This window comes from Dysidea avara, chromosome 7 (genome assembly GCF_963678975.1).
Source record: "Dysidea avara chromosome 7, odDysAvar1.4, whole genome shotgun sequence".
Classification (NCBI taxonomy): Eukaryota; Metazoa; Porifera; class Demospongiae; order Dictyoceratida; family Dysideidae; genus Dysidea; species Dysidea avara.
Window position 1 is genome coordinate 25,283,217 of NC_089278.1, and position 26,525 is coordinate 25,309,741.

Genomic DNA, 26,525 nt, shown 5'->3' on the forward strand with positions numbered 1-26,525 from the left:
CAGCTGCAGCTTGCTAGCATTTGCTTTGATGAAGGTTATATATTAGACTTCTTGCATACAGTAGTAGTATTAGTGTAGTGATGATAACCATAGATACTAGAATACATAATGGATTGGAAACGCAATACATTTTACGGTTACGGGCTCGATACGGTCACGTGATGACATTTACGGGGCACAGCAGCATTTTCAATAAGCACAACACATTTTTGTCGAATTTGCCCAGAGTTTTCTCGAAAATAGGTGTCTTGTTCAATTCGTTCATACTTTTTTAGCACTCTCGAAGGTATGAACTTTTCTTTAGTTTTCACAAAGCCAGGAAAACCCCCATAGCCACTACCGTCATGTAGCCATTCTTTAGCTTCACTTACGGAAAGTAACTGCTGTACAGTGCTAAAAATACTTATTTTGCACTCATTACTATGTGGCGAAGCTGTTCAGCACTTCTAAAACTTCGTATGTAATACGCCCTATGCACTAAAACCCCCACAGTAGTTTTTAAACACAAATTTCGCGTTCCTTCCTTCACACCTTCAGTTGTACACAATTACTAACCTTCAGTCACAAACCAATAAATAGATGAATCCTTTAATAATGATTTAACGCTTTATAAAACCTGTAATAGTAGTCTCAGTGTTAAGAACAACTGCAGTTTATATACTTGGTAATGTTGCCATAAATCACATGACCGTATCAAGTCCGTAACCATAAAATGTATTGCATTTCCAATCGATTATGTATTCTAGTATCTATGTGATAACAAACTTTTAAAATGCTATATTGATGTTCATGCATGTGTAAGTGTGTTGCATGGCTGAATGGCTTGTCCGCCCACTGCCCAGACATGGCAAAAAGTCTGGCTACGCCACTGGTTTTGTGAGTGGTTGAGTAACTGCAAGATGGATGATTGATACAGTTTGTATGCATCAACAATTATTAAAGCTGCTCTACTCAATTACATACACAAGTACACATTTACATTGGCATGTGTACACATATTTAGTGCACAGAACAGACATCACACACACACACACACACACACACACACACACACACACACACACACACACACACACACACACACACACACACACACACACACACACACGCGTGAGTACGCGCAATCACATATGGCAGAACAACTCACGCAAATTGAAGTTCAAAGTGGTAGTATTGTCAGAGGTTCCAGCTCTATTAACTGCTGCAACAGTTATAGTGTAGGTAGTGTTGAACAGCAATCCAGTCCTTGTAATACTTAATTCTGAAGTGAATTTACTTTGAGTGATGTTGCTTTCAGCAACTCCAAATGATATTTCATAACCAGTTATGATTCCATATTGGAATGCTAGTGGTGGAGGGCTCCAAATAGCAGTGACATTACCAGTAGATGGAGAGTGAGCAATTAAATTTTGTGGAGGAGCACCAGGTGCTATCATATTGAAGCGAAATAAACTATGTAAAATGCATATATAATAGTATACATACCTTCTTCATCTGTCATGAACACAACAGGATTGGACATATTACTGGTTCCTATTCTGTTTCTAGCAGCAACAGTTAGTCTGTAGTCAGTAAATGGAGTTAGAAAGTCCAGAACAACTGTGGTATCCAATATGCTGGTGATCAGTGAATCATTTAAATAAACTTCAAAACTTAGAATGGCTGTGTTCACAGGATTAAGTGGCACACCTTCTTGCCATGATGCAGTTATTGTTCTTGACCCACCTACAGTAGCTGCTAGATTGACTGGGGTACTCGGCACAACTAAAAGAAACAGGAAAATGTTTAGGTTGAAACTACTTGTGTCCACTATAAAGAAGGCTCTTCTAATTTACAGTGAAAGGAAATATTAGAAGAAATTTTACATTTGAATATAGATCATAGAAATAAAAAGCAATGAAACAAAGGAGGTCATCTACATCCACAGTAATACTAATGGACATGTAATTCCTACTCCAGTCTTACAGCCTGTCAATAGTATAGCCATGATTAATTAAAGTAGGGATTAAATGCCCACTAGTATCGTTGCAGGTGTAGAAAAATAATTAATCAGACACGGGTCAAACACTTGGGTAAAATGCTTGGAGCACTTGCAAAAGGGCTTAAGCACAAGCACAAATGCTTCATGCTTCAATTACAAAATGAAGCACTATAAAAGTGCTTGATACAATTATTTAATTACTTGAAATTAGGCAACAATATACATCTACTGTGAGCCTAGTGTCCAGGGTTTAAGAGTCTTAACTCAAATCAACTACTCATCAGGCTAAGATTAATGATTTGAAGTCATCGCTATCATGAGTAAAGGCTTCACCAAAGATGGCTGCCCAGATGTGACATCAAATTGACTCAATTATTGGCAGACCAGCTCATCCTAGATCTCAGTGTTCAGATGATCTATTATTGCTAGGCACCAGCTGATTATTCCGGCATAATTTAAAGCATAATAGGTGACCAAAAGCATCAAGCATAATGCCAGCATAATAGGGACGATATATGAAAATTTAATTAAAATGTGCAATACGCTCACCTGAAAGAAAGCAAATATTCACTGCCATAGTATTATTAGTGCATTTCATATTTAAAAACATGTAACTTATTAAACCGTTTCTTTGTTGGCTATTCACACTTTGCAGAAATAAGATCGAGATATTCTAATAGAGCAGTCACTTACTCTAATGCAGCACTCAGGAAAGGCTGATATACTCTAATAAAACAGTCAGTTTTAGAGCATAATCTTGATTTTGAAAGCATAATTTTGAGCATAATAGGCTTAATTTTTGACCAATGCTCAAAAGCATAATAGGTAAAATTTTGGGCATAATAGGCCGGAGCCTAATCATTGCCTTTGGACTCGATCAATGGCTTCTTTCAGAATGTTGCTATAACAGATCGTCATAAGTCATCTGGACATTTTAATTTGCTTACTGATAGTCCAAATAATGCTTTGTAATTTTGTGAGGTATCTGTTGATGTTGTCTTATCACATTTGACATCATTGTGTAGAGTATTGACTTAGACGTATACATAAAGTAGTTGTAGTTTGTATATATTCTGTAGTGATTGTATAATGTGATTGACATGTAGTTGTACGCATGCGTGTGGTTGGACATATACGTGCCGCCATTTTAGTTGAATGAATAATAGATCTGCTCCGATCAGCTAATACAAAACAATTGGATACATCTAAATCAACTGGACCAGATGGTTCATCAGCCTGTTTCCGTAAGGAAATAGCTTCAGAAATTGCTAAACCTCTTACAGCACTTTATAATGAATCTCTTCAAATTGGTATAATTCCCCTAAAAAATGAAAACATTCTCGCATTACACCTGTTCATAAGGGGAGCTCACATGATGACCCATCACACTTCCAGCCAATTACTGTTGTCTCAGTGATTGCAAAGATCTTAGTGATGTTGGTTGTTGGTCAGTTGTCTGCTCATTTGCTGGTCATTGTGATCGAATAAACAGACAGTCTCAGCACTCAATTGTTATTAATCAACCAAGATCATTAATGAGCATGGTCTTGAACCTATCATGGTATCTACCAGGTGTCCAGCACCTCTTACAGTAGCGAAAGCGCTTTAAATAATTTGGTGGTGTCTAAATAATTACGCTGCTCAAGGAAAGCACTAATACTGAAAATTAATGCTTAAATATGGTTACATTGCATGAAAAAGATGATAACCAGCCTGACTGAAGATAAAAGGAAAGACAAAGCCTAGAGGGCACACTTGCCAGAACCACAAAAGCCGCATGTCACTGCATGGTGAGTTCATTATTGGGGCGAGCCTGAGCGACCCCCACAAATGGCAGTAGTCACTCGTACGTACGACCATACGTCTGACCATTCCCGAGAGTTTACATAACGAACACGGAAAAGTGCGCCACATAGGGCGAGGACGGCAGCAGAAATACCAGAAGCAAGTATACTGGCACCTGATAGACGTGCAGTTGGCCAATGAAACTGCAGAAGACAGGCAGATAAGTCCTAGCTGACTATGCTTCCACACAGTTATGTAGCTATATACTGGCAGGCCACTGATGAGCCTCCCAACTTGAACTTTTTCACCTTCCTCCAGCTACCTCTAGAGTAGACTGAGCATTTCTGTGTGTATAGCTACAAACATACACACACACATTAAACACTATTCATGGAAATATAGTTGATGCCGCATCACTTTACACAACTCAGGATCGCCCCATCATGCTTTTAGCATCTGTCTAGTTGTGGCACAAAATGGTGGCCGTGTGCTGCTTCATGGCTTGCAACTGTGGGCAGGCAGGCGGGCAAACTGATGCCTTCAGCCAAGCATGGCTCGACTATGGCTAACACTATAGGCTTGATTTTTTCACTGTTCAACATTGCTTTGGCCTACGGCATGCCTTTTTGCCAACTACAGCAGCTACATTGCATGTATCATGGACTTATCTTTGTCTTCCTTTGTGTCCTATTTCCTTCTTCACTGCCTCAAAGGTAATGATTTGTGGCAATGCAAAGTAGCTTCAGTAGCTTCCATAGTGAGTGGATTGATTCCAGAAGCCCTAAGCTTCTCAGTTGTATTGTTCTTCTTGTAATGCTGTATAGTGGGTAGAACATGCCTGAAAATGAAGAGGAGTAGCCATTATCTTTCTAGTTGGGCATGTATTTAATCACAATTTCTGTATTGACTGGATTGATTGCAGAAGTGTTTTTTGCACATATTTCTTCATGTTATATACAGGTAAGACAATGTAGTAAATGAAGAAAAACACTTACCAGTAATTAATAGCCATTGATTGAAGCATTTGGATTCATAAACAACATGTAAATTGCTGAAATCGAGGTGTTGGTAACAGTGTGTAATAACATGCCTTCTATCCCACACTTTGAAGCAGTTAATCAACTTCATAAACAGTGTGCCAATTTCTGAAATTGATAACAATGTGTTATGACACACCTTATTTCCTACACTTTGAAGCATTTGAGTTCTTAAACAACCTGACAATGAGACTAAAGATATGAAGTTGTATTTTTATTGTGCTTGTAGTTTTAAAGATAGTTTTGTGTTGCCTATGTAAACTCAGTCATTGCAAATCACTGGATGTGTGAAATCATACTACTACTACTACATTAATTTCTTGTTGTGCCCCATGCATCAGATTCATAACTGCCACCTCTAGAGACTGGTACTGAATAACAAGCTTTATTTCAACATGTGTTAACTTACAATGTTTATTCAACACAGTCAGCATCAAAAATTTCCTGTGGCAGAATTCAGCTGGTTTGCTTTGCCCTCTGAATGACAGCTTTTAGAATTGCCACTGGATAATAAACTAATGCCATGCAGTAATTCATAATATAGTGTATTTTCAGGGTCGTAGCTAGGGTTTTCTTGAAGGAGGTTTGGAATTAAAGTGGAATGTAGTCTGTAGGGGAAGGCCTGGTTGCTTCTCCTAGACCATGTTTGAATGAAAATGATGCATACACAAAATATGCCCTTAAGCAGTAACATGAAAAGGTGCTGTTTGTACATCTAACTAGCTACTGCTGTTTATGCAGTTTATACAAACTATAAACCTGTTGTAATACACTAATCTTCACTTCCAGCAACATACTGACAGTTAATTTCCTAGCACATGGGAGCCCTCCACACTCGAGTCCCTTAGTTGGCAACACATTCTTCCAGGCATACATTATTCTCAGCCAGCTCTTCTGTTGATAGTATCTTCAGACTTGGTTTGTACTCACCAATATATTCAAAACATCACGTGCCCACAACATGAGACAAACCATTCATAAGGTAAATATACAACAATTAGCCATAGTTTGTGCTAATCTGACACATGCGTAACACAACCACTCAAGATTATCACAGCTGTTGCAACCAACAGTCTTTCACCATTTCCACCATGCATCACGTGTGCAATTGATTATGTGATGCAGACCACGTGATGTAATAGATGACTTGCAATAGTTCAGTATTAATGCGATGTGAGTACAGAGGAGCACCAGTGTGCAAGTAGCTACTGGAGAGCTCCAGGGCTGTACGATTTGGTATGATTTTTAATTTTAGCATAATAAACAAGCGATGAAACAGGTAAATAGCAACCTTTAGGCTGCTTCTTTGTACTTTCACGCAAACCAAACTTCATTGTAGTCAATAGACTACAAGCCACGGGACTTAAAAAAAAATTTTACCTCTAAGGGGTTCATCTGAACCGTCCAAACCCCCCTGGTGATGCCCTTGATATTCAATCAACAGTGTTACAAAATTCAGCCTCAGAAGGCTAATTTTATAAAATTTTCTTTTGGGACATGCCCTCAGACCCTCTTATGCTTTGCATGCTGAGTGTGCATCACACACTTCTTGAGTGACTTCCACTAATGTCCACATAAGAATATGCCACCTGAAACCCCTCTGAGAATTTATAGATCTGCCACTGCATATGCTCCTGCTTTTTCACTTTGATGTAGGTATCCACCTTTAATCTTTTATTTTTTTACAGATAAGCTGCTTTTGCATTATTGTACAGTATGGTAGTACTGTATATATATATTATATAGTTAAACAATGGCCACGAGTGCTCTGCCTGATATAAACGCACGAGCCTGAGGGCCGTCAGGCCCGAAGGCAAGTGCGTTTATACAGGCAGAGCACGAGTGCACGTTGTATAACTGTTATGTACCACTCACCTAATAGGTGGGGAGAGTCTCACAAGACAGCTGTAACACTTATAAAGGCCAGGTTTCTAACATCGATTGTGGGTAACCAAGCCAGACGTTGCGATGACATTCCCCCTGCAGTACTGCAGCCACCTGAGATATTGAAAGCTAGTACTCTATGGGATAAATATCACTAACCTGCATTCGCTGTTTGACTGTCATCATGTAGTGCTCAGCATGCCAGCGTGCCATATAGACTAAGCACCAGACTAATCGCCATAGTGATTCTCTCGAGCGAAAAAAAGCAGCTAAATAGATGGTTTAAGTAAACAAAACCTAACTACTAAACGATACTAGTCTAATTCTTACTATTCACACTGGCTAAACTCGAATCTGGTGGCATGACAAAACTAGTTACCACAATCGAACGTAAAGGTTAGTATTATTTAGAATATATTTGTTTTATTGAGTCATTGTCGAAGTGGACTACAGTTTAATCTGGGCTAAGATGGCACCAGACTAGTAAGGTGTATAAGTACGTTTATATATATGTAGACTAGAGTTGTGGCCACCCGTGTTGGCTTTTTCGATCGTCATTGGCTGCTTGTAAACATTATACGTATTGGTGACGTTATGGCCCACAATCAACCTTGACATGTCAGGCTATAAAAGAATTCGAGTGATCTGAGAAGTGTCTACCTATTAGGTGAGGTGTCGTAGTGGTCTTCGCCACCGGCACTTGTGCTATGCTGCACAAAACCGCAGCCAGTGCAATATCTGAAAATTGCACTGCGGTCCGTGCATTATAATGTATAATGCACTCGTTGTGGTCTACAAAGCCGCAACCAGTGCGTTATAAGTTATAATGCACTCGCTGCGGTCTGCAGCAGTGCAATATATAAATTATGGCACTGGAGGTGCCTTGAACTGCCCACGCAGAGTGGTACATATATATATATTAAGGATAATGAAGAACTTTGCTTTTCCAGCTAAAAATTTTACCCTAACCCAGCCTCAATTTCCCTTCACGATACATTGGTTAGGCACAGCCAAGCCCAGAAATGTACTCAGACCAACTCCAAACCCTCCAGAAGGTTTCTAGGAAATTTACAAAAAAATCGATTTACCTTATGCTGACTGACTGCCTGACTGTTGCCTCCAGTCAAACATAACCAGACAATGGATAAAGCTTACGACTTGATTTCTTCACTGTACATCTTCAACATCTCTTTAACCCAAAATGTGTCTTTTCACCATGTACAATATATGCATCATGGACTAGCCTTTGTCCTCCTTTGTGTTCTTTTTTGCTGACAACGCAAGATGTTGATTCGTGGTGATAGCATGATGCCAAGCTTCCTTGTGGCTGTGTGGTTATTAGCTTATCACTCGTATTTTCCATAGTGGCTGGATTGATTGCAGAAGTACTTCTCATACCATTCTTTGTTTGTAATGCTGTGTTATGGGCCGAAATAGGTGAAAGTGAAACGTAATGGCCATTTCAATTTTGAGTCAGTAGTAGTTGGGAATTGCCATAGATCCTTTGTAAAGGGTGTATGGGCTTGCAAATCATCCTTATTTTTGTGGTGACTAGATTGATTGCAGAGGTGCTTTTCCTACTGTTCTTTGCTTCTAGCACTGTATAACAAGCTGAATAAAGCTGAAATTGAAGCATATTACCACTTCACTTTCAAGTCAGTATTTGATAGCTGGGGTGCATGTTCAGATAAAAGCATTAACTCTGGTGCCATCTTTTGGGTTCACCAGTCATAATAATGTTACAAAAAAGGAAACAAACAAGTATAAGGAAAAATCAGGAATTTCAATAGGGATCATAGAAATAAAAAGTAGGGAAACAAGTGAGGTCGCCTACACCTGTAGATATACTAGTGGGTATTTAATCCCTATATATCAGTCGTGGGTATGGGTATTATGTATATAGACTGAATTAGGGATTAAAAATTCCCACTAGTATATCTGCAGGTGTAGCTGTAGTCAACCTCCCTTAATTTTCTACTTTTTATTTCTATTATCTCTAATTACACTTAAAACTCTTTATGCTTGTAGCTGTATAGTATGCCCAGTGCACGAGGGAGAAGGGCTTTAATAGCATAGCAGGTTGCAATAATTCTGAGAATGGCCATTGCAATTTTGCCTTTATGACAATAAGCAAAATACTTTCATGTTACAATACTCCAACATGTGAAAGAGAATTGTATTTAAATGTAGAAATAAAGAATAGAATATCTCAGAACTTTGTCTTAGCATAGAATTATTTCGTAAAATTTTTGACAATAAGAATTTTTATCCCCTGGTACATTATCTTTACTTACCAGCTTCATACATTGTAAAGTTGGCTACATCAGCAGAAAAGCTGTCACCGGCTTTACACTGATAGTTACCAAAATCATCTTCTTTAACATCACTGATAGTCAAGGTAGAGTTAACGGTGTTTCCCATTTTTAACATCTCTACATCATTAATGATTGGAATAGTAATTCCTTCAACTATTTGAGCCCACATTATGTTGGGACTAGCAATACATGTAAATGTAGCATTTTCTCCTAGGGTCGTTGCTTGATCTTCTGGAGGAGTTATGATCATTGCCTGGGCTACATGTGAAAAAGGCGCATCAAGTAACAATATTGTAAAGCTCACACTTGTGTTGTTTCTATTTAACTGTAATCCTGGCACACCAGCTAGCCATGAATACACATATACTGCATACTGAAATGGGTATTGAGAAACAACTGCTCAGTAATTGTGAGAGTACATGTGCACATTGGAAAAGCTACATTCTTGAGCTGTTATGATTATGGTCCTGCTTGGCAGACCATTGTGAGAAGGTGTTTGATGGTCATTGAACTTGTGTGAAAATGTAGCAAGGTGATGTAAAAATTCCTATTTGTGTCATTTAACCAAGCAAAATACACACAAATTTAATATATTATACACTTTAACAGTAACTTACCATCATCATTCTGTATGACCACAACAGCTGTACCATTTCCAATATTAATAGGCAGTGATATTGAATCAGTCTGTAGTATGATACTAAAGATTTTTGTATCCTCAAAAATATTATCATCGATCAAGGTGATATTGATGAGTCTGCTAGTAATACCAGCAGGAAAAGTGATATTCTCCTGTACAGAATAATAATCAACACCACCTGAGAAATAGTTTAAACCATGGGTGCAATGAATTGTATAAACTTACTAAACGCAGTGATGTTGTGGTGCTCTACATTTATAACAGTATCAGTAGAAACTGGGATACTAAGAATCACTTCCAGTTGGATACTTCCATCACTCTCATTGAAAAGATATGTTGATTGATAAAATCGTACAACAGTTGCTAGAACAATTGCCAAAATCACATTTAATGCTAATTGAATTTAATACTTACAATCGTTATCTAGAATAGTAACAGTGACATTGCTAGGACTAACACTTGTCACATTGTCAGGATTAGAATTAGAAACAATGGTAAGACTAAATGCCTCATCCTCTTCCACCACACCATCATCACAAATTGGAATATCCACAAATTGCAAAGTTGCATTAACTAGAAATGTAACACTGTATTCTCTGTACAGGTAATCCCTTGTACCATCAGATTCCAAACATTCACTACTATTTAGACCAGTGGCAGTGATGTCATTCGACATCACATACACAGTAATATGGAATGATGACGGGTTACTAAACATCAGTTCAACTTGGGTATACCCACTGCCTTCATCATCCATATCCTCACCAAGACTGTATTGTACTTGACTGAAGTTTACTGTGATAGCTATATATATAAAGTAAGAGATCTGATTTAATTATTTAAACATGAAGCTGTTGTGTCTTGCAGTTAAAAAACAAAACATGTACTATATATGTATTGTACATTGCATGGGAGGATCAAAGTGCCAATGCATATTGCATTTCCATACAGTATCAATTATCCATATAACTGTACTGTATGAGCCATACATTACAGTTATGCAGGCAATACAGTATAGTTGTGTCATTTATGTGGATAATTGGGCATACTTTTCCAAATAAATTACAGTTATGCAGCACAGAATGCCACATCAACAACCCCATTCTAACAGCACGAATGATCACATGTATAGCATCGTGAAATGCTAAAAACTAGCCAGACTAATCCTACCAGTTTGTTCTACAACTAGAAATAGATTATATGAACACTTTACTGTTAGTCTAATCACCAAAAATTGAAGCGGTTTGGGCACTAGAGATGAACACTGTGAGCAAGATGACCAGGGAGTAAAACATAACACATAAAGAACTGCCTATGCTTGTGCGTATGAAAAATATAGCATCTGTGGGGTGTGTATTGAGCAAATACAGCACTCAGCTTCCCTTGTACTGCATTAGCATGACCCTGCATTTTCTGTACACATGTACGGCAGTGCTTTAGCTGGTACACACTGTATACTACAGGCAGAATTTTGAGGAGGCTAACTTTCAAGCCTCATCTTGCACATCCACAATAATTAGCTTTTCACACTACGGTGTACCATATATAACTCTACTAAGAGCCTGAGATAAGCTTTTCATTACATACTCTAAAAGTAGAACCCTTGAATATGTCCTTGCATAATATACCAACTTTACATAAATATATAATTTACTGTACTGGGATAGCCATATTCAGCTATTGCATTGTCACCAGAGTAGACCTAGTCAGTTTCTAAATCATAAAGCTAACTATTATTATTACAGGTAAATTTGTATAAGGCTGACAGCCTGTTACACCTGATCAACAGGTATAACAAAAAGAACAAGTAAACTAATTACATACATATGTATATACATAGTGAATATTAGTCAATCAGTTTCTTAAAATTATCAACTGAATCTGCACAAACTACTTCTTGGGGTAAGTTATTCCATGGTTCAACAACTCTTCTTGTGAAACAATATTTTCTGGTGTAATCAAGTCATTTATAAGTAGAAACTAAGTGAGGTGAACAGCCATGATAGCAGTGGCTCAATGGTTAAGGATTTGGGTGTTCAGTACTGGTTCGAATACTGGTAAGCTTTTTTGACATTTTAAATACACCTTTTACCCTGTGGTGACTGCTCTATTAGAGTATTCCTACCCCTCAATTTACAGTTATATTGTTTGGTTTTTGCCTTGTCAGTGGCGGATCTAGAAACTTTCAGAGGGTGTTTCAGGTTGAGGAAGTTTTCAATTTGTTTTTCTCCGCTGTGAATTATGTGATTCCGACTGTTTGTTGGAACAAAAGAAAAATGAAGTTCAGATTCTACAATAAAATTAATCCATAAGAAAAAACAATTGTACCGTGACTACAAACATTCAGGTAACACAGCCATTCTCAAAAGGTACAAATCTATCAGTAATTTGGTTTGTTCAAAGTGTTGCCAAGAATCTATTGCTCATTCTAATTCAGTATATCAGCAAAGTCATTCTAATCCTAAGCAATTCTGGAGGTGGATTAATACAGTGAAAGGCTATCAGAGCCCTATCCCCCCACTACATCAGGGGCGGATCCAGGAGTTGGCAAGGGGAGAGGCACAAACAGGCTCAGTTATAGGTGGTTGGGGAGAGCCAGATTCTCTTGTTAGTTGCTGCATTTTGAAGCAGCAAATAATCACCTCTTAGTAGTGTCTCACAGTTGATTTTTGCCATTCTGGCCTTTTTGGATGGTTGTGAAGTCTTAAAAGCTATTTAAAAGGTTCTGAATATCTTTTAATAGACCTTATTCATTTAGAACAGTAAGCGCCCTCTGATGTCATGTAAAGCCATACAAGGGTCCACATTCACCATGACGATAGTGTTTTGGACGCCATTTTGAGTTCTAAAACTGGGCAAGCACGACCGTTGCTATCATGTTACCATAGTTATGGTACTGCAAATGGCGAATTTGGCGGAGAATTGCGATGTTACCATGGTTTAGGTACTGCAAATGGCGAACATTGGCGGACAACTCCTTCGCAACAGGTTATAAGCGCTACGAAATTAATTCAGTGAATAAGGTCTATAGCAATGCGATAATTAATTCTAAAGGCGCTTAGTACGCACAACGGTGGGTGGGGGCATTTGCCCCAAATGCCCCATGCTGGATCCGCCATTGTACATGACTTTGGGAATACAATTACCAAAGACTCTGACAAGGCTTCATTATTTGTGACCGGGCCTGCAAAAACAGGGAATGTGGGCACAAACTACATCGCATCACTGTACAGGTCATATCTCAGTGGTGGAACAGAATATTTGTATTTTTTTACTTGCATCATAAAGCTAATTAAATTTGTACTGGATGCTCAAAATTGCATTGCCATAGTATAATGGTACAAAAAGTTATGAGTGATGAAAGTTTAAACAAGTAGGCAAAAATCATGTGCCCACATGTCCTATTTTTGCAGGCCTGGTCACATTTAGTAAATATTTCTGCTCAGTTTTCACTAAAGAAAATACTGCCAACCTTGACTCGCTAATTCCTGAATCTTCCCATTGTACTATTATTGACTCAATTCATATTACACCTGATGAAGTTCATGCTGAGTCATGTCATTTGAATGTTGACAAAACCTGTGGTCCTGATAACATTACTCCGTTTCTGTTGAATAGTTCTGCAGACTTTATTTCCATACCATTTTGTCATTTATTCAACAAGTCACTATCGACAGGTACTCTTCCCTTTGATTGGATTTCAGGTAACACTATCCCTATACACAGACGTAATGATAAACATAATCCTGGTAACTATAGACCAATCAGCCTCACTTCTGTGGCAATTAAAGTGTTTGAGCACATTTTGCATCGGCACTTAGTTTCTGCCGTAGAGCACCACCATCTGCTTAGCCCTTCTCAATCTGGCTTCAGAAATAAACGATCTACAATAACACTTTTAACTGAAGCAACTGATGATTGGTCTCAATGTTTAGAACAATGCAGTACTGTGCATTGCCTTATGCTTGATTTTGCAAATGCCTTTGATTCTGTACCACATGAGCGTCTCCTGCTTAAGTTAAGCTCTTTGGGAATCCATGGTAAAGTTCTATCATGGCTCAGACTTTTTTCAACTAAAAGAAAACAGAGAGTGGTGTTTTTTCAGATTGGGCCAGTTTTACTTCAGGAGTTCCTCAGGGAACTGTCTTAGGTCCTCTTTTGTTTTTACTTTATGTAAATGACTTGGATTCTGCTGTTAAGCACTCTACTGTTAAGTTGTTTGCAGATGATGTACTACTATATGCTCCAGCTAACACCATCAAGGACTGTTCAGCCTTACAAGATGATCTCTCTGCTATTGCTTGTTGGGCTAATTGTTGGAAACTGAAGTTGAAATCCACAAAATGTGAAGCATTGATGATGACCAGGGCCGCCCACAGGGGGGGGGGGGGGGGGGCAACTGGAGCATTTTGCCCCAGGCCCCAGCCTGAAAGGGGCCCCAGGAGGCCCCATGAAGGGCCCCCTGAATACCTGTTTAAAAGATCTATATACTCTAATAGAGCAGTCAGATCTAAATACTCTAATAGAGCAGTCACAGTATTCTTCAGAGGAGCAGTGTAGCAAGCTTATAGATAAGGAGATATGGTTGGTGATGGGTAGTTATTGTCATTGCCAGCAAGTTGTGACCTTTTTTTTTTTTTTTTTTTTTTTTGGTCTTCACCTTACAACTTGGGTGAAGGGCCCCACTTTAACTCTTTGCCCTGGGCCCCTTAATTTCTCTGGGCGGCCCTGATGATGACCAACAAACGGAAACCAGTTTCATTTACATATTCCATTAACAACCAATCAATTTTATGGTGCAGCCCCATGAAGTATCTTGGCCAGATAGTGGACTCCAAGTTAAGCTGATCCAAGCATTGCAAGTTTGTTGCCAGCAAAGGGACCAAATCTTTGAACTGTTTGTGCAGATCAATGTTTGGTTGCAACCGTACAGCTAAGTGTGCTGCATATAAAGCTATAGTCCGGCCAACTTTAGAATATGCTGCTACTGTGTGGAACCCACATAATTCAGGAGATATCCAACTACCCAAAATTGAGCAGTTCGATGGATCTGTGGGAGTTGGTGGAATCCAACTACTAACTCATGGACCATTGCCTCAAATGACTGTTGCTCCCAATTTAATCTCCCTTCTCTACAGTCAAAGCAAATTTTCTTTCAATCAGTTTTCTACATGACATTTACCTCCAGTGCACTTCCATCTTATTTAATAGCCACTGTACGTTAACTCAACTACATCCACCAGAAATCATCACCTGTCATTAGTTCCTCCTCAGTCCACCATTAATTCACGGAGATACTCCTTTTTTGTTAATACAACTTTTCTTTGGAACAGTATACCACTTTATATCATAGAGGATTCCAACCCAAAGTCTTTCCGACATCAACTGTATAATCACTTATGTGTAAACTGATATGTGTATCATGCTTTTTGTTGTGTTTTGTAATTTGTTTTGTATTTTCTGTCTTTGTTTTGTAGTAGCTGCATGTTTCTCCTTGTAGGATGACACCTTGTACAGGCTTTGCCTATTGCGTATGCCTTCCTGTTTGGTAAATTGATATACAACCAAGTACTAAGAATAATAAGAAATGTGGTCAAAATTACATCATAAATAAATAAATAAATAATGGTTGAGAAAACTACAAGGCCTACAAACTTGCACTAACCGGGTTCGAATCGCCGGTGAACAAAGGCACAAATGTATAATTGTCAGGAGTTTTCATGCCAGTGAGTGAAGCGGTATGATAATTCTATTTAGTGTCAATTAAAACAGATTAGCACATGATTTTGCATTCTGGTACATTTTTAGATCAGGTGTTAATCTAGAAACGATGCGGCGAACCATCATCAGGGGCGGATCTAGGATTTTTTGAAAGGGGGGGCTAAGCTGGACACTGTGGACAGGAACATGGGTATCTTACTAGAAAATACCAAACCTTTTCACAAGGCCCTAGTGGTAAGATTCATGTAGTATCCATGGTGAAATTAGCTATTTGGAATAGTGACTACATTTGTGTGCGAAATGCCAACCTTATCCTAGGGGGTCTGGGCGCATGGCCCCCCAGAAAAATTTTGAAAATAAAGCCCTCTAAAGATGAGTCTGTGAGTGTTTTTAGCAGTTTTCAGTGGAAAATAATGGAATTCAGTTTATAGCCTTCATTTTACTTTTCCATTAAATCAAGACTGATTGCAATATACAATCAAGACTGGTTGTAATATGCATTGAGTATAGCTATCATCCATGCATGCTAATCTTTTCATTTGTAGCTACCAAGCATTTAGATATAGCTAGCTATATACCATAATGCATCAGCTCCTCTTAGCCATGCTCTAATCAGCTAAATCTGTGAGGCAGAAACATGTATAACTAAGTAGTAGTGGCGTTGAACGTCACAATTATTAGTATGCATGCTGCTTAGCTTAGTGACATTTTATTAGCCATAACACCAATAAAGTGTACTGAAAAGCAGAAAGCAGTGAAGGGTACTAGTAGCTATTAGCTAGTCCACTGGCAATCCTTAGCACTATATTTGCTTTATGGGTGAGTTGGTATATAGCTACATATTATACTGAAGCTGATAACTCTCACCAATTAAACCAACACTTTTTGATCATTTTAAAATATAAAAACCACACTAATCATGTCTTATAGCCATAGTGGAAAACACTGCTAATTATCTGAATAAAACAAAACCCACAATTAAAAATTTTGTAACTGGAGATGCAACCTACAATCAAAACCTGTTTTTGAAGAACTCTTGAGGAAAAGGAAGCTATATTCTCCTGGAACAGAGCTGAACAATAGATATAGTTATATTATTTGTGTTGGTAATGATGCATAGTTCCTGAAGTAAAGTAAATCTGCCTTTGATACACATAGAAGATTTAGAATTTTATTGGTCAAGTACTAACTTAGAAAGGAAATGGGGGCTACAGCCCCATTAGCCCCCCCCCCCCCCAAATCCGCCCCCTGATCATCCACTTGGTAATGTTAGTATTAATTTCACTGATGTGTGCTTCAGAGCCATTTGCCACTTTGTAGGTGACTGAGGTGGCTTAACACTGCTATGTTTCACCTGCTTGTCAGGCGGCGCTTGCAAGATAATGTTGTAAGAAGGGTGAAAGTAAGTCTGTTAGCTAATTGTATTGTATAGTGTACAATCGAGATACTCTAACAGAGCAGTCACTTAGCTAACTGTGTAATAGAACACACACTTACTTGTCTAACTCCATACAAAAGCTAAGCTCAGTGTGTCCAGCTTGCAAACTTGCACAGATTGATATACTCTAATAGAGCAGTCACTTACCTTAATAGCAGTCAGTTTCATGCTAGCACATACGTTTTATTCTTTTGAATAGTATGGTGGTAACTGCACATTGTATATACTTTGCCCTGGTGTTAGGTTGTCACGTTGGTGCATGTACTTGGTTGTATGTGACACAGTCCTAGATAATAATAATAATAATACCTGCTGTTGAACGACGTAATTCTGATTTCAAAGGAAAAAGTATGAAGTTTGGCCAGTAGAAAAGTCCTAATATAATACACTATGTATAACTCTTGGTGATGTTATTATATCACCCACACAATCGCAAATCATCACCCTCACAAATCGTAGGGCACACACTATTTTCAGAGGGGTTTCAGCTGAAACCATTGCAACCCCTTGCATCCGCTACTGCTTGTAACTCTATAGCCGTCAATACAATTTCTTTAAACCACAAAAATCCATCACAAAGTGAGGAACTCCAAATATAGCTTGCTATTGACAAGTGCCACAGCAATCATAATGCAGCTGTGTGGTTTAGGCCATCATTATTATATTGCTTGTCACAGTTCCCATCACCCAATGCAACAACAACTGATGCGGGTGGGAGGTGATTGTTGATTATTAATTATTTATTATATACTTGACTGTTGTTATTTCAGTCTCTGACTGCTTTATTAGAGTAGCTATCTCAATCTTGAAGGCTGCCAGGACGTACACCCATGCACCCTGTTGAACAAGAGTGGAGGGACTTCTACCCTCTGCTCTGTTTATATGCACAGCTAATGCATTAAACTTAAACCTTGGTCACTCTGTGCCTCCTTCTATCGTGAAATATTGCATTCACTTTCGATTGTGGGAAACGTTTATGCTGTTTTTGCTCAGGACTGTTTCTTCTCGTGTTCTCCGCCACTACGCTGAGACGCTGTTGTACCGTGGCATGTTATTAATAACGGTACCACCTAAGGCTAGTCACTGTGATTTCAGGTTCGTTTTTTCTTCATGGTGTTCTTTATTTAGATTAAGGCGGCAAAATGACAACAACCCCACGTTCCAAGAGGAAGCGACCACCGCCAAACTCACCTGGTGATTCTGATGCAACGATCTGTCCAATCTGTTTGGACCCTATCATAGATGCCACAAAAGATGCAGAAGGACAAGAAGCCATATACTGTGAAAGTACTTGCAACGCCTGGATTCACAGGCAGTGTGCCGGTCTCTCACAAACACTTTATAAAGTCTACCAAGATGGAGATGATCCATTCTACTGTCCCCACTGTCGCCTAGCCATTCAAGAGCAGCAACTACATGAGCTTACATCCGCCATTGATAGCCTCAAAAAAGAAGTCACAGACTTGAAAGTTGAAAGTCCCCAACCCAAGGAAATTGTTGGTATCACTCAACATATCATTCCAGAGCCACAACTGATCACTTCAGAATCTTCTACCAGCAAATCACAGTCTACTCCTTCACCAAACAACAAACATGTAGCTGTGCCTGACAATCCCATAGATCGCAAATTCAATGTCGTGGTTTATGGCATCAAAGAGAATCCCACTGGCACTCCTAGGAGTGCCCGCACTAAGTCAGATATCGATTGTTGTGTCCACATTTTGAAGGAAGCAAATAATGACATCACTGAACAGTCTATTAGAGACTGCTTCCGACTGGGAAAGTTCGATTCAACTAGAACAAAGCCAAGACCTCTACTTGTGAAATTATCTCGTGCTTTTGATGTAAATACTATCCTTTACAATAGATCCAAAATCCCCGAAGGCACACAAGTCAAACCGGATATGAGCAAAGAAGAAAAGCTGAGAGAGCAACTACTATTAAAGGAACGTTGGAGCCTGATTAGTTCAGGAACTGATAAAAAACACGTTAAAATTTGTGGCACTAAAATTTACGTTAAAAACCAAATACATGGTGAACTAGTTGATTCAACCTTTGTACCTAAATCTAGATCTGAAGCATCAAACACTTCTAATAGTAATTCTACAATGGAAGTTGTCACACCTACTACCTCTCAATGACTCTCTTTTTTCTATACCAATTCCAGAAGTATAGTAAATAAACTCCAGAAATTCCAATCTGTAGTTTACTCTAAATGGTTTGATATAATTGGCTTAACAGAAACTTGGCTTTCTGATAGCATATTTGATAATGAAATTCTACCCTCCAATTACACCCTGTTTCGTCACGATCATCAATCTCGTGGTGGTGGGGTCCTCATTGTAGTCAACGACAAAATCTCCTCCCAGAAATTAACTTCACCTGTAAACTTGGAAGCCGTATGTGTCATACTGAATCTACCTAATCCTGTCACCGTTTGCACAGTTTACGTACCTCCCAACAGTACTGCTACTTATTATGAAACCCTGTTCGATTTTCTTTCAAATTTATCTAATGCTTCTGATCAATTAATCATTCTTGGTGATTTTAACTTTCCAGACATAGACTGGGACTCATTGTCAAGTCATTCTCTTCCTTCCAATCAGTTTTGTGATCTGGTTTTCCAGACTGGTTTAAGTCAGCTCATCGACATACCTACTCATAATCATGGCAACATACTAGACCTGGTTCTTACTAATTTAGATGACAATATTTCCAATTTACAAGTCCATTCAACTCCACTACTACCATCTGATCACTTCAACATTACCTTTTCACTGTCTACAAGTACTACAATGTCTTCTAAGCCAACCACTTACTTTACATTTGGTTATTCTAAAGGTGACTACCAAGGTTTACATGACTACCTATGTTGCTCTGACTTTACATCATGCTATTCAAGTGATGACGTTGAGTATATATGGCACATTGTTGAATATCAGATAATTACAGCCATGGAACTGTTCATTCCTGTAAATAAAGTTCATTCAGACCGACACCCCATATGGTTCAATTCAGAAATAAGGCACTGCATCAAACGTCTCAGAACTCTTCGACGTAGAAATAAGCGGCACCCAACATATCACATTTCCCATATCATTGACTCCCTTGAGAATTCTCTTCAAGACAAAATAAAAGCAGCCAAACAGAACTATGAATTTCACCTCATAAACAATTTTGCCCCAACTAACAACAACAAAATATTTAAATATCTAAAATCTATCACTAAGTCTAATACTAATCCTCCTATCATGAACTTTGACTCTTCATCTGATAGCACTGACTCCAGCAAGGCCAATTTGTTTAATCAATATTTCCACTCTGTTTTTCACAATTCATCTTCACCAGCAAACCATGACAATTACCCAGCCACACATGAATCCTTAAACTCCATAACTATTACTGTCACTGATGTTTTCGAAGCTCTCATTTCATTAGATGTTGAGAAATCTTGCGGCATTGACAGAATTGCTCCTAAAGTACTTCACAGCTGTGCTGGACCTCTGTGAGCCACTACATCATCTGTTTTCCATGTCACTACGTCATGCCACCTTACCTTCTAGCTGGAAAATTCACAAAGTAATACCCATCTTCAAAGCTGGCGACCATTGTTCTGTAAGAAATTATCGTCCCATCTCGCTCCTATCCAACACATCTAAAGTTCTTGAAAGACTAATCTACAACAAAATTATCACTCACATTAGTAAATATATTAGTTGTTCTCAGTTTGGTTTCACTAAAAACTGTTCAACCTTACAACAAATGCTAATTTTCCTAGACTACATAATTAACAGCCCCTCACAAACTGATGTGGTGTACTTCAATATCAGTAAAGCCTTCGATACCGTATCTCATGCCATCTTGCTCAACAAGCTTTGGTCTGCTGGAATAACTGGTACACTCTGGGCTTGGTTCCGGGAATATCTGACTGATCGATATCAACATGTTTGCATCAACAACTGTTACTCCGATTTACTGCCAGTTCTCTCAGGTGTGCCCCAGGGCAGCATACTTGGCCCCGTGCTATTTCTAATTTATATAAATGACATGACATCATATATACACCAAAGTCAACTCCTAAAATTTGCCGATGATACCAAGTGTTTCATGCACATCTGTACTATATCTGACTACAACGCTCTGCAAGAAGATATCATCGCTTTATTTACTTGGTCCAGAGAGACAGATCTGAATTTTAATCTAAAAAAATTCGTACATTTATCATTTAAACGCAAGTTAGAAACCACCTACACCATTTCGGATATTACTATACCACATAATGACTCACACAAGGACTTAGGGCTCATATTGTCTGAGAATCTAAGTTGGGACAAACACTACAAATCAATCTCTGCTCGTGCATACAAGGTATTGGGACTAATACGTCGTACTATTGCTTCTACCCATTCTGCTTCTACATTGGTCACATTATATATTTCAATGGTTCGATCTCAGCTGCTCTATTGCACCCAACTATGGCGTCCACACCTGATGAAAGACATTTTAACTCTTGAGCAAATCCAGTGCTGTGCCACTAAGTATCTATTAAATGATTACACCAGTAGTTACAAAACCCGTCTAGTAAAACTAAGGATCTTTCCTCTGATGTACCTGTTCGAGTTACAAGATATATTATTTGCAATCAAATCAATCAAGGTACAATCTAAACAGTTCAATATTCATGATCATATCAACTTCAGCTCAGCTAATACTAGATCTGGCACCAGCAACAAATTGATCATCCCTCATCATTTAAATAACGTATCTAGACATTCTTATTTCCATAGATTACCAACTCTCTGGAATGCCATGCCTATCCTTAACTTGGATCTAACGTTTCCTCTGCTAAAATCAAAACTAAAAACTTTTCTCTGGGATCATTTTATAACTAACTTTGAAGATAACAACAATTGCTCATTGCACTATCTCTGTCCTTGCTCAAGATGCCACCAGTCACGTCCACCCACCTCAAACCTGAACTACTTGTAGAATCTGTATGTATGTGTGTATATAAGTAAGTAAGTAAGTAAGTAGGTAAATAAGTAATGTAATGTAATGTACTTTCGCGGCTGTTGGTACATGTTACCAACAGACCTTTGGTGTGTTTACACCATAAAGCAATAATAAAATAAAATAAATAAAATTCACGTGATCTATAATCAAATAATTAAAATTTAGTGCAGCTACTTAAAAATTCACGCAGGCGGCGATGGGAAACAAGGAATTTAATACCGTATAGCGGAAAATTTTGGCGAGAGAATATTTTGACGAATTGATCATTGACAGAAATTAGCGAATAATATTTTGGCGAATACATAACTTACTTTGCCCACGCTATTTTAATTTGACATCGTTGGCGAAGAAGCTCTGCGATGTCTACGGACGAAGTACTACATACAGTTCAAGGCCTCTCATTCGAATCGACGCGCTCTTCTTATGCATGAAATAGCTAGCAAAAACAACATGCACTACTGAGCTTGCTAAGTTAGTAATCAAGTACATAAGTGAAGGCAGTCTGGTCTCTATCTGGATGAGATCGACTGGTGCCGTTTCTAAAGTAAAGTGTGACCAAATCTGCCCTTAGATGATCTACATCCCCTTAAACATCTTATTGCTGATCTTATATAGGAGTGAAAAAGACAAGCAGCATTGTATCCATCCCATTACAGCTGCGTAATTTGAGTCCATTTATCAGATACAGTAGCAGGGAGGCAAGGTGCTTGTAAAAAACGGTTGCTTCTTTATCCATACCCCCTGTGGCTGAGAAAATTAAAGGAGTAAAGGAACTCTATTCAACTTCACGTATGCGAGCTTCATACAATCGCTTCTTACATAATTCATGTTTTCTGTAAATGGCCCTGGAATTTGTGGTACGATTACTTGGTGTATGTGGGTTAAAACTTTTACATCAATGCCGCGAGTAAGTCTTCTCACAACGACCTCCCCAAAATCCATTAGCTGATATGTCTAGGCGAGCGCCATCTTCAGTGTTTGACGAATTATGGCCTTAGCTTCAGTGCTTTGCAACCAGCAGAAATATATATTTTTTAAAACCGACCCTGAATATGGGCCCGAGAAATACGAGATTTTGTTGAAGTGGCTTTCATTAGTGCCGCTACACCTCAGCTAATCATAAATAAACCCTCCCCACCCCCTCAGAAAAAGCACCAGTTTGTTAATACGTGCGGGATTTTTCTGTTACGTAAATATAAAATATCAATATATTCACCTCTTCAGAACCGCTCGAAAGACCAAGCAGATCGAGTCACGTGTCATGAAGAAATGTTTGATTATGGGTTCCGTTTCTTAGTGAAGCAAGATCGAGTATAGAAACAAACATGAAATACGTCAGCAACTGAGGTTTTCAGGTATGGAACAACTGATTAAGCCTATTATTGTACGGTGTTTCATGATTATGATTATGATTACTGAAAACACAGTTACAAACTAATATGTTCAGGTAGCTAAGGAAAACATTATAAATCATATAGATAGGAGTCAGTTATAATTTATCTAAAAATACTTGTAGAGATTGGGATTCTATTGTGTCAGTTGGTAAATTGTTCCAATCGCAGATAGATTTGGGGTAATAGTAATAAATTTATAATGATCTGTTCTAGCAAACGGAATCTCAAAATGTAAGGTAAGTGCGCCTAGTTCCGGACACTTCAAATAGATTTGACGTCACATCTCCAAAACTATCTGCTACTTGAAATTTTAGGTGATGGATGATGCTGTATGGTCCTAAAAGTCCTGCTAGATTTCACAAACGAGGTGATTTGTTTACTGTTACGTTAGACAAAATTATCAAAAAAAACTTCGATAATCGCTGCTTATTAAACCAGGCGCTTGCCCACACAGCCGGCCGAAAGTGTGTGTACCTATCTGTGTTTGTCCGTACACACCCACGTGAACAAAATCGTTAATGGTAAAAGCAGCTTTTACGTAAGAAATAAAAGCGAAATGAAGTTTAAACTTTGCTCTGAGGTGGTTTCTTTTCGGCGGTCTGAAATACGGGTGTGGCGACTCTCCTCAGACTTTGTGAATTACCTTCCCTTCGGGTTGTACAGGCGTTTAACAATTGAGAAACAACAGTGTAGGCCTCGTAGACTACCAGGAATAGCCTATCCCTTCGAGTTGGAAAGGGGGCGTATCCCCGACGTACGCGAACGAAAATGAAGAGCAACATTGAAAATTTCATGAATTACGAAATCTGAGAATTACTGCACAACATAGTAGAATAGTAATACATAGTTGGTTAATTCCAGATGAGTTAGCTAGCTGCATGATGCCTGGTTTTAGAAGTAGTACAACATCAACTTGTTTCCAAACTGAAATCGCCGGTATCAGGCTGATTTTAATACAGTGCAGAGGGACAACTATGGCTTACCATTGTACCAAGTTTCGTTTGCTAACAATTAGCCAAACACTTTTATGGACAATTTTGTAAGAGCCAGTCTCATTGAAGCTGTATGAATGTTTGCCGAAATACACCTTGATTTGAAATACTCATAGCTCGACAATGCAAGCCACTATAACTCTCAAAATCGAGTATGAAGTAGACAATAGATGCAAGTTTAACATGGCAGTGTTTAAAATTCGAAATACGCATTGAAAGTGCTGTTTCAGGCATTATAAAAAGTGTTGGAGTTAATAGGAGCATGAGCGAAATTTACACATAGTTGAATTTTGGAGCGCAGCTCCTCAATGGAAGGAGATATTTGATGAAACTTGCAAGACTGATGCACCATAGGATAGGTTTTATCACAATATTTTGAAGTTTAGGTAATTCGCTTGTATGGCGGAGATAAAGCACCGAAAACAAAAACTGTCCGGAGTTAGGCGCACTTACCTTAATGATATTTAATGTATTGATTATTCTGTATTTTTGCATATGAAGAAATTTGTACAAAAACGGACATTATTGTGCTTAATCATGGAAACACTGATACTAACCTGCAAAACTAATTCACAATGCTTTGATTTTATCTATTGATTTAATTCATTATTACCCTATCGGCATGAGCCGTTCTTCCTTACCAGAGCTAAAACACATAAACACAGCACAAACAGGTACAAAAACAAAACAAAACAATACACACATACAGTATCTGCTAGCTAACACACATCATTACTTAAATACATAGATTTAACACAATAAACAAGTTCAGGATGAGTAATTGCAGGAGGAAATGATATCTTTGAGGAAACATCATTCCACCAAGTGCTAGCAATAGATCAAAAATACTTCATAGTCCTCAATAGATTATAATTAGATAGGTTGGCAAAGTGATCACTGCAACGTGAATCATACAAATGCTGGTGGCCAAAGATCATAGGGGGTCTGAGTGCAATGTCCCTTGTTGCTGGTAATAACGCAACATAGCAGTGAAACAGGTAGCCAGTTTAATTCCCTATGGTATGCAGTCATATGATCAAACTTGTGTAACGACTTGGTAATACTGATGGCACAATTTTTTTTGCTTTTGGTTCATTGTAACACTGAAAGTTAATGGGTGTCAAGGTGCTTTAGTGCATTCTGGCATTCCTTTCCTGAATATCCACCATTCAATTCACCATAGAAAAGGTAAGTGATTTTCAACCTTAAAATGGCATTTTTTTCCCTTTGATTTCCTTTAGCTATAACTCATTTTAATCGCTATTCACTGCTCTTTCCAAATCTGATCTGGAATCTGAGGTAGCAATCATGTGTCACAGGTTATTACACATTTTATTATATATCCCAAAATGCCCATGGGGAAATTTGCTGCACCGGGTTGGTTTAGACCACGCTCCAAAATTTCCATGAATTGGACTTCTTCTGGCATCCTTATACTCACAGAGAGTTGCTTTACACGTATCACACCTGAAAAGTTACTAAACAGATGCGAGATAGACGGTACACAATAATTAATTATTTTAAAATGATTTTTCAATCAAAATGCATTGGACATGCCTGTTCTAGCTGGAATTAATTTTGCCATGAACAAATTAAAAGTATAGCAAATGTCCATGAACTTCTTGATATCATACAGTACGATAGTACTGTATAGTAGGGACCACAAAGGAGTAGGCGTGGCCCACGAAATAATATCACCCAAAAAACAGCCTCAATTTCCCCTGATGACAATGAGGCAGTATTGGTTAGGTAAAACTAAGCCCAAACAAGCTTTCAGATCAACCTGAAACGCTTTCAACAAGTTGCTACAGAATTTTGAACTTTCTACTGACTGACTGAGTAAATAAGTAAGTAAGTAACTGACTGATGCCTTCAGACAAGTGTAACTTGATAACGGCTAAGGTTACGGGCTTGATTTTTTCACTGTTCGACGTCACTTCGGCCCGACAGGTGCCTTTTGGCATACCACAGTACGTGCAATGTATTCTTCATGGACTTACCAGTGTCCTTCTGTGTCTCCCATTCATCTTTGCTGACAGCAAAAAGTGTCGATTTGGCGATAGCACGTGATGGCTTCCCTTCGTAACGGAAATCGTCCATATTTTTCATAGTGACTATTTTGATAGCAGAGGTGTTTTTCAAACAGTTCTTGATTCGTACTGCTGTGTAATGGGTTGAACATAGCCAACAATGAAGCGTAATGGATACTTCACTTTTCAGACGATAATTGATATAACTGGGGTGCGCTACCTGGGGCGTGCGGCACCATTTCTTTTGGTATGCGTGGATTGCAGAGGAGCTTTTCGAACAGTTCTTGATTCGAAA

General features: G+C 38.5%; 1 protein-coding gene and 1 long non-coding RNA gene across 2 annotated transcripts in view; both read right to left on the minus strand.

Moving 5' to 3' along the window:
• The window catches only part of LOC136261116 (adhesion G-protein coupled receptor V1-like), a 107,250-nt gene that overhangs the window by 50,540 nt on the left and 30,185 nt on the right, over nt 1–26,525 (minus strand). Inside the window, exons 37-42 of the mRNA XM_066055085.1 lie at nt 10,057–10,446; nt 9,868–10,005; nt 9,620–9,820; nt 8,982–9,260; nt 1,486–1,764; nt 1,148–1,429 (exon numbers count right to left, since the gene is read on the minus strand). Coding sequence (XP_065911157.1) covers nt 1,148–1,429; nt 1,486–1,764; nt 8,982–9,260; nt 9,620–9,820; nt 9,868–10,005; nt 10,057–10,446 — 1,569 coding nt within the window. The remainder of the gene's footprint in view (nt 1–1,147; nt 1,430–1,485; nt 1,765–8,981; nt 9,261–9,619; nt 9,821–9,867; nt 10,006–10,056; nt 10,447–26,525) is intronic.
• LOC136261725 (uncharacterized) lies at nt 21,416–21,939 on the minus strand. The gene is made up of 3 exons (XR_010704000.1): nt 21,863–21,939; nt 21,695–21,793; nt 21,416–21,646 (listed from the first exon to the last, which is right to left on the minus strand). It is a non-coding gene; the product is annotated as an uncharacterized lncRNA (long non-coding RNA).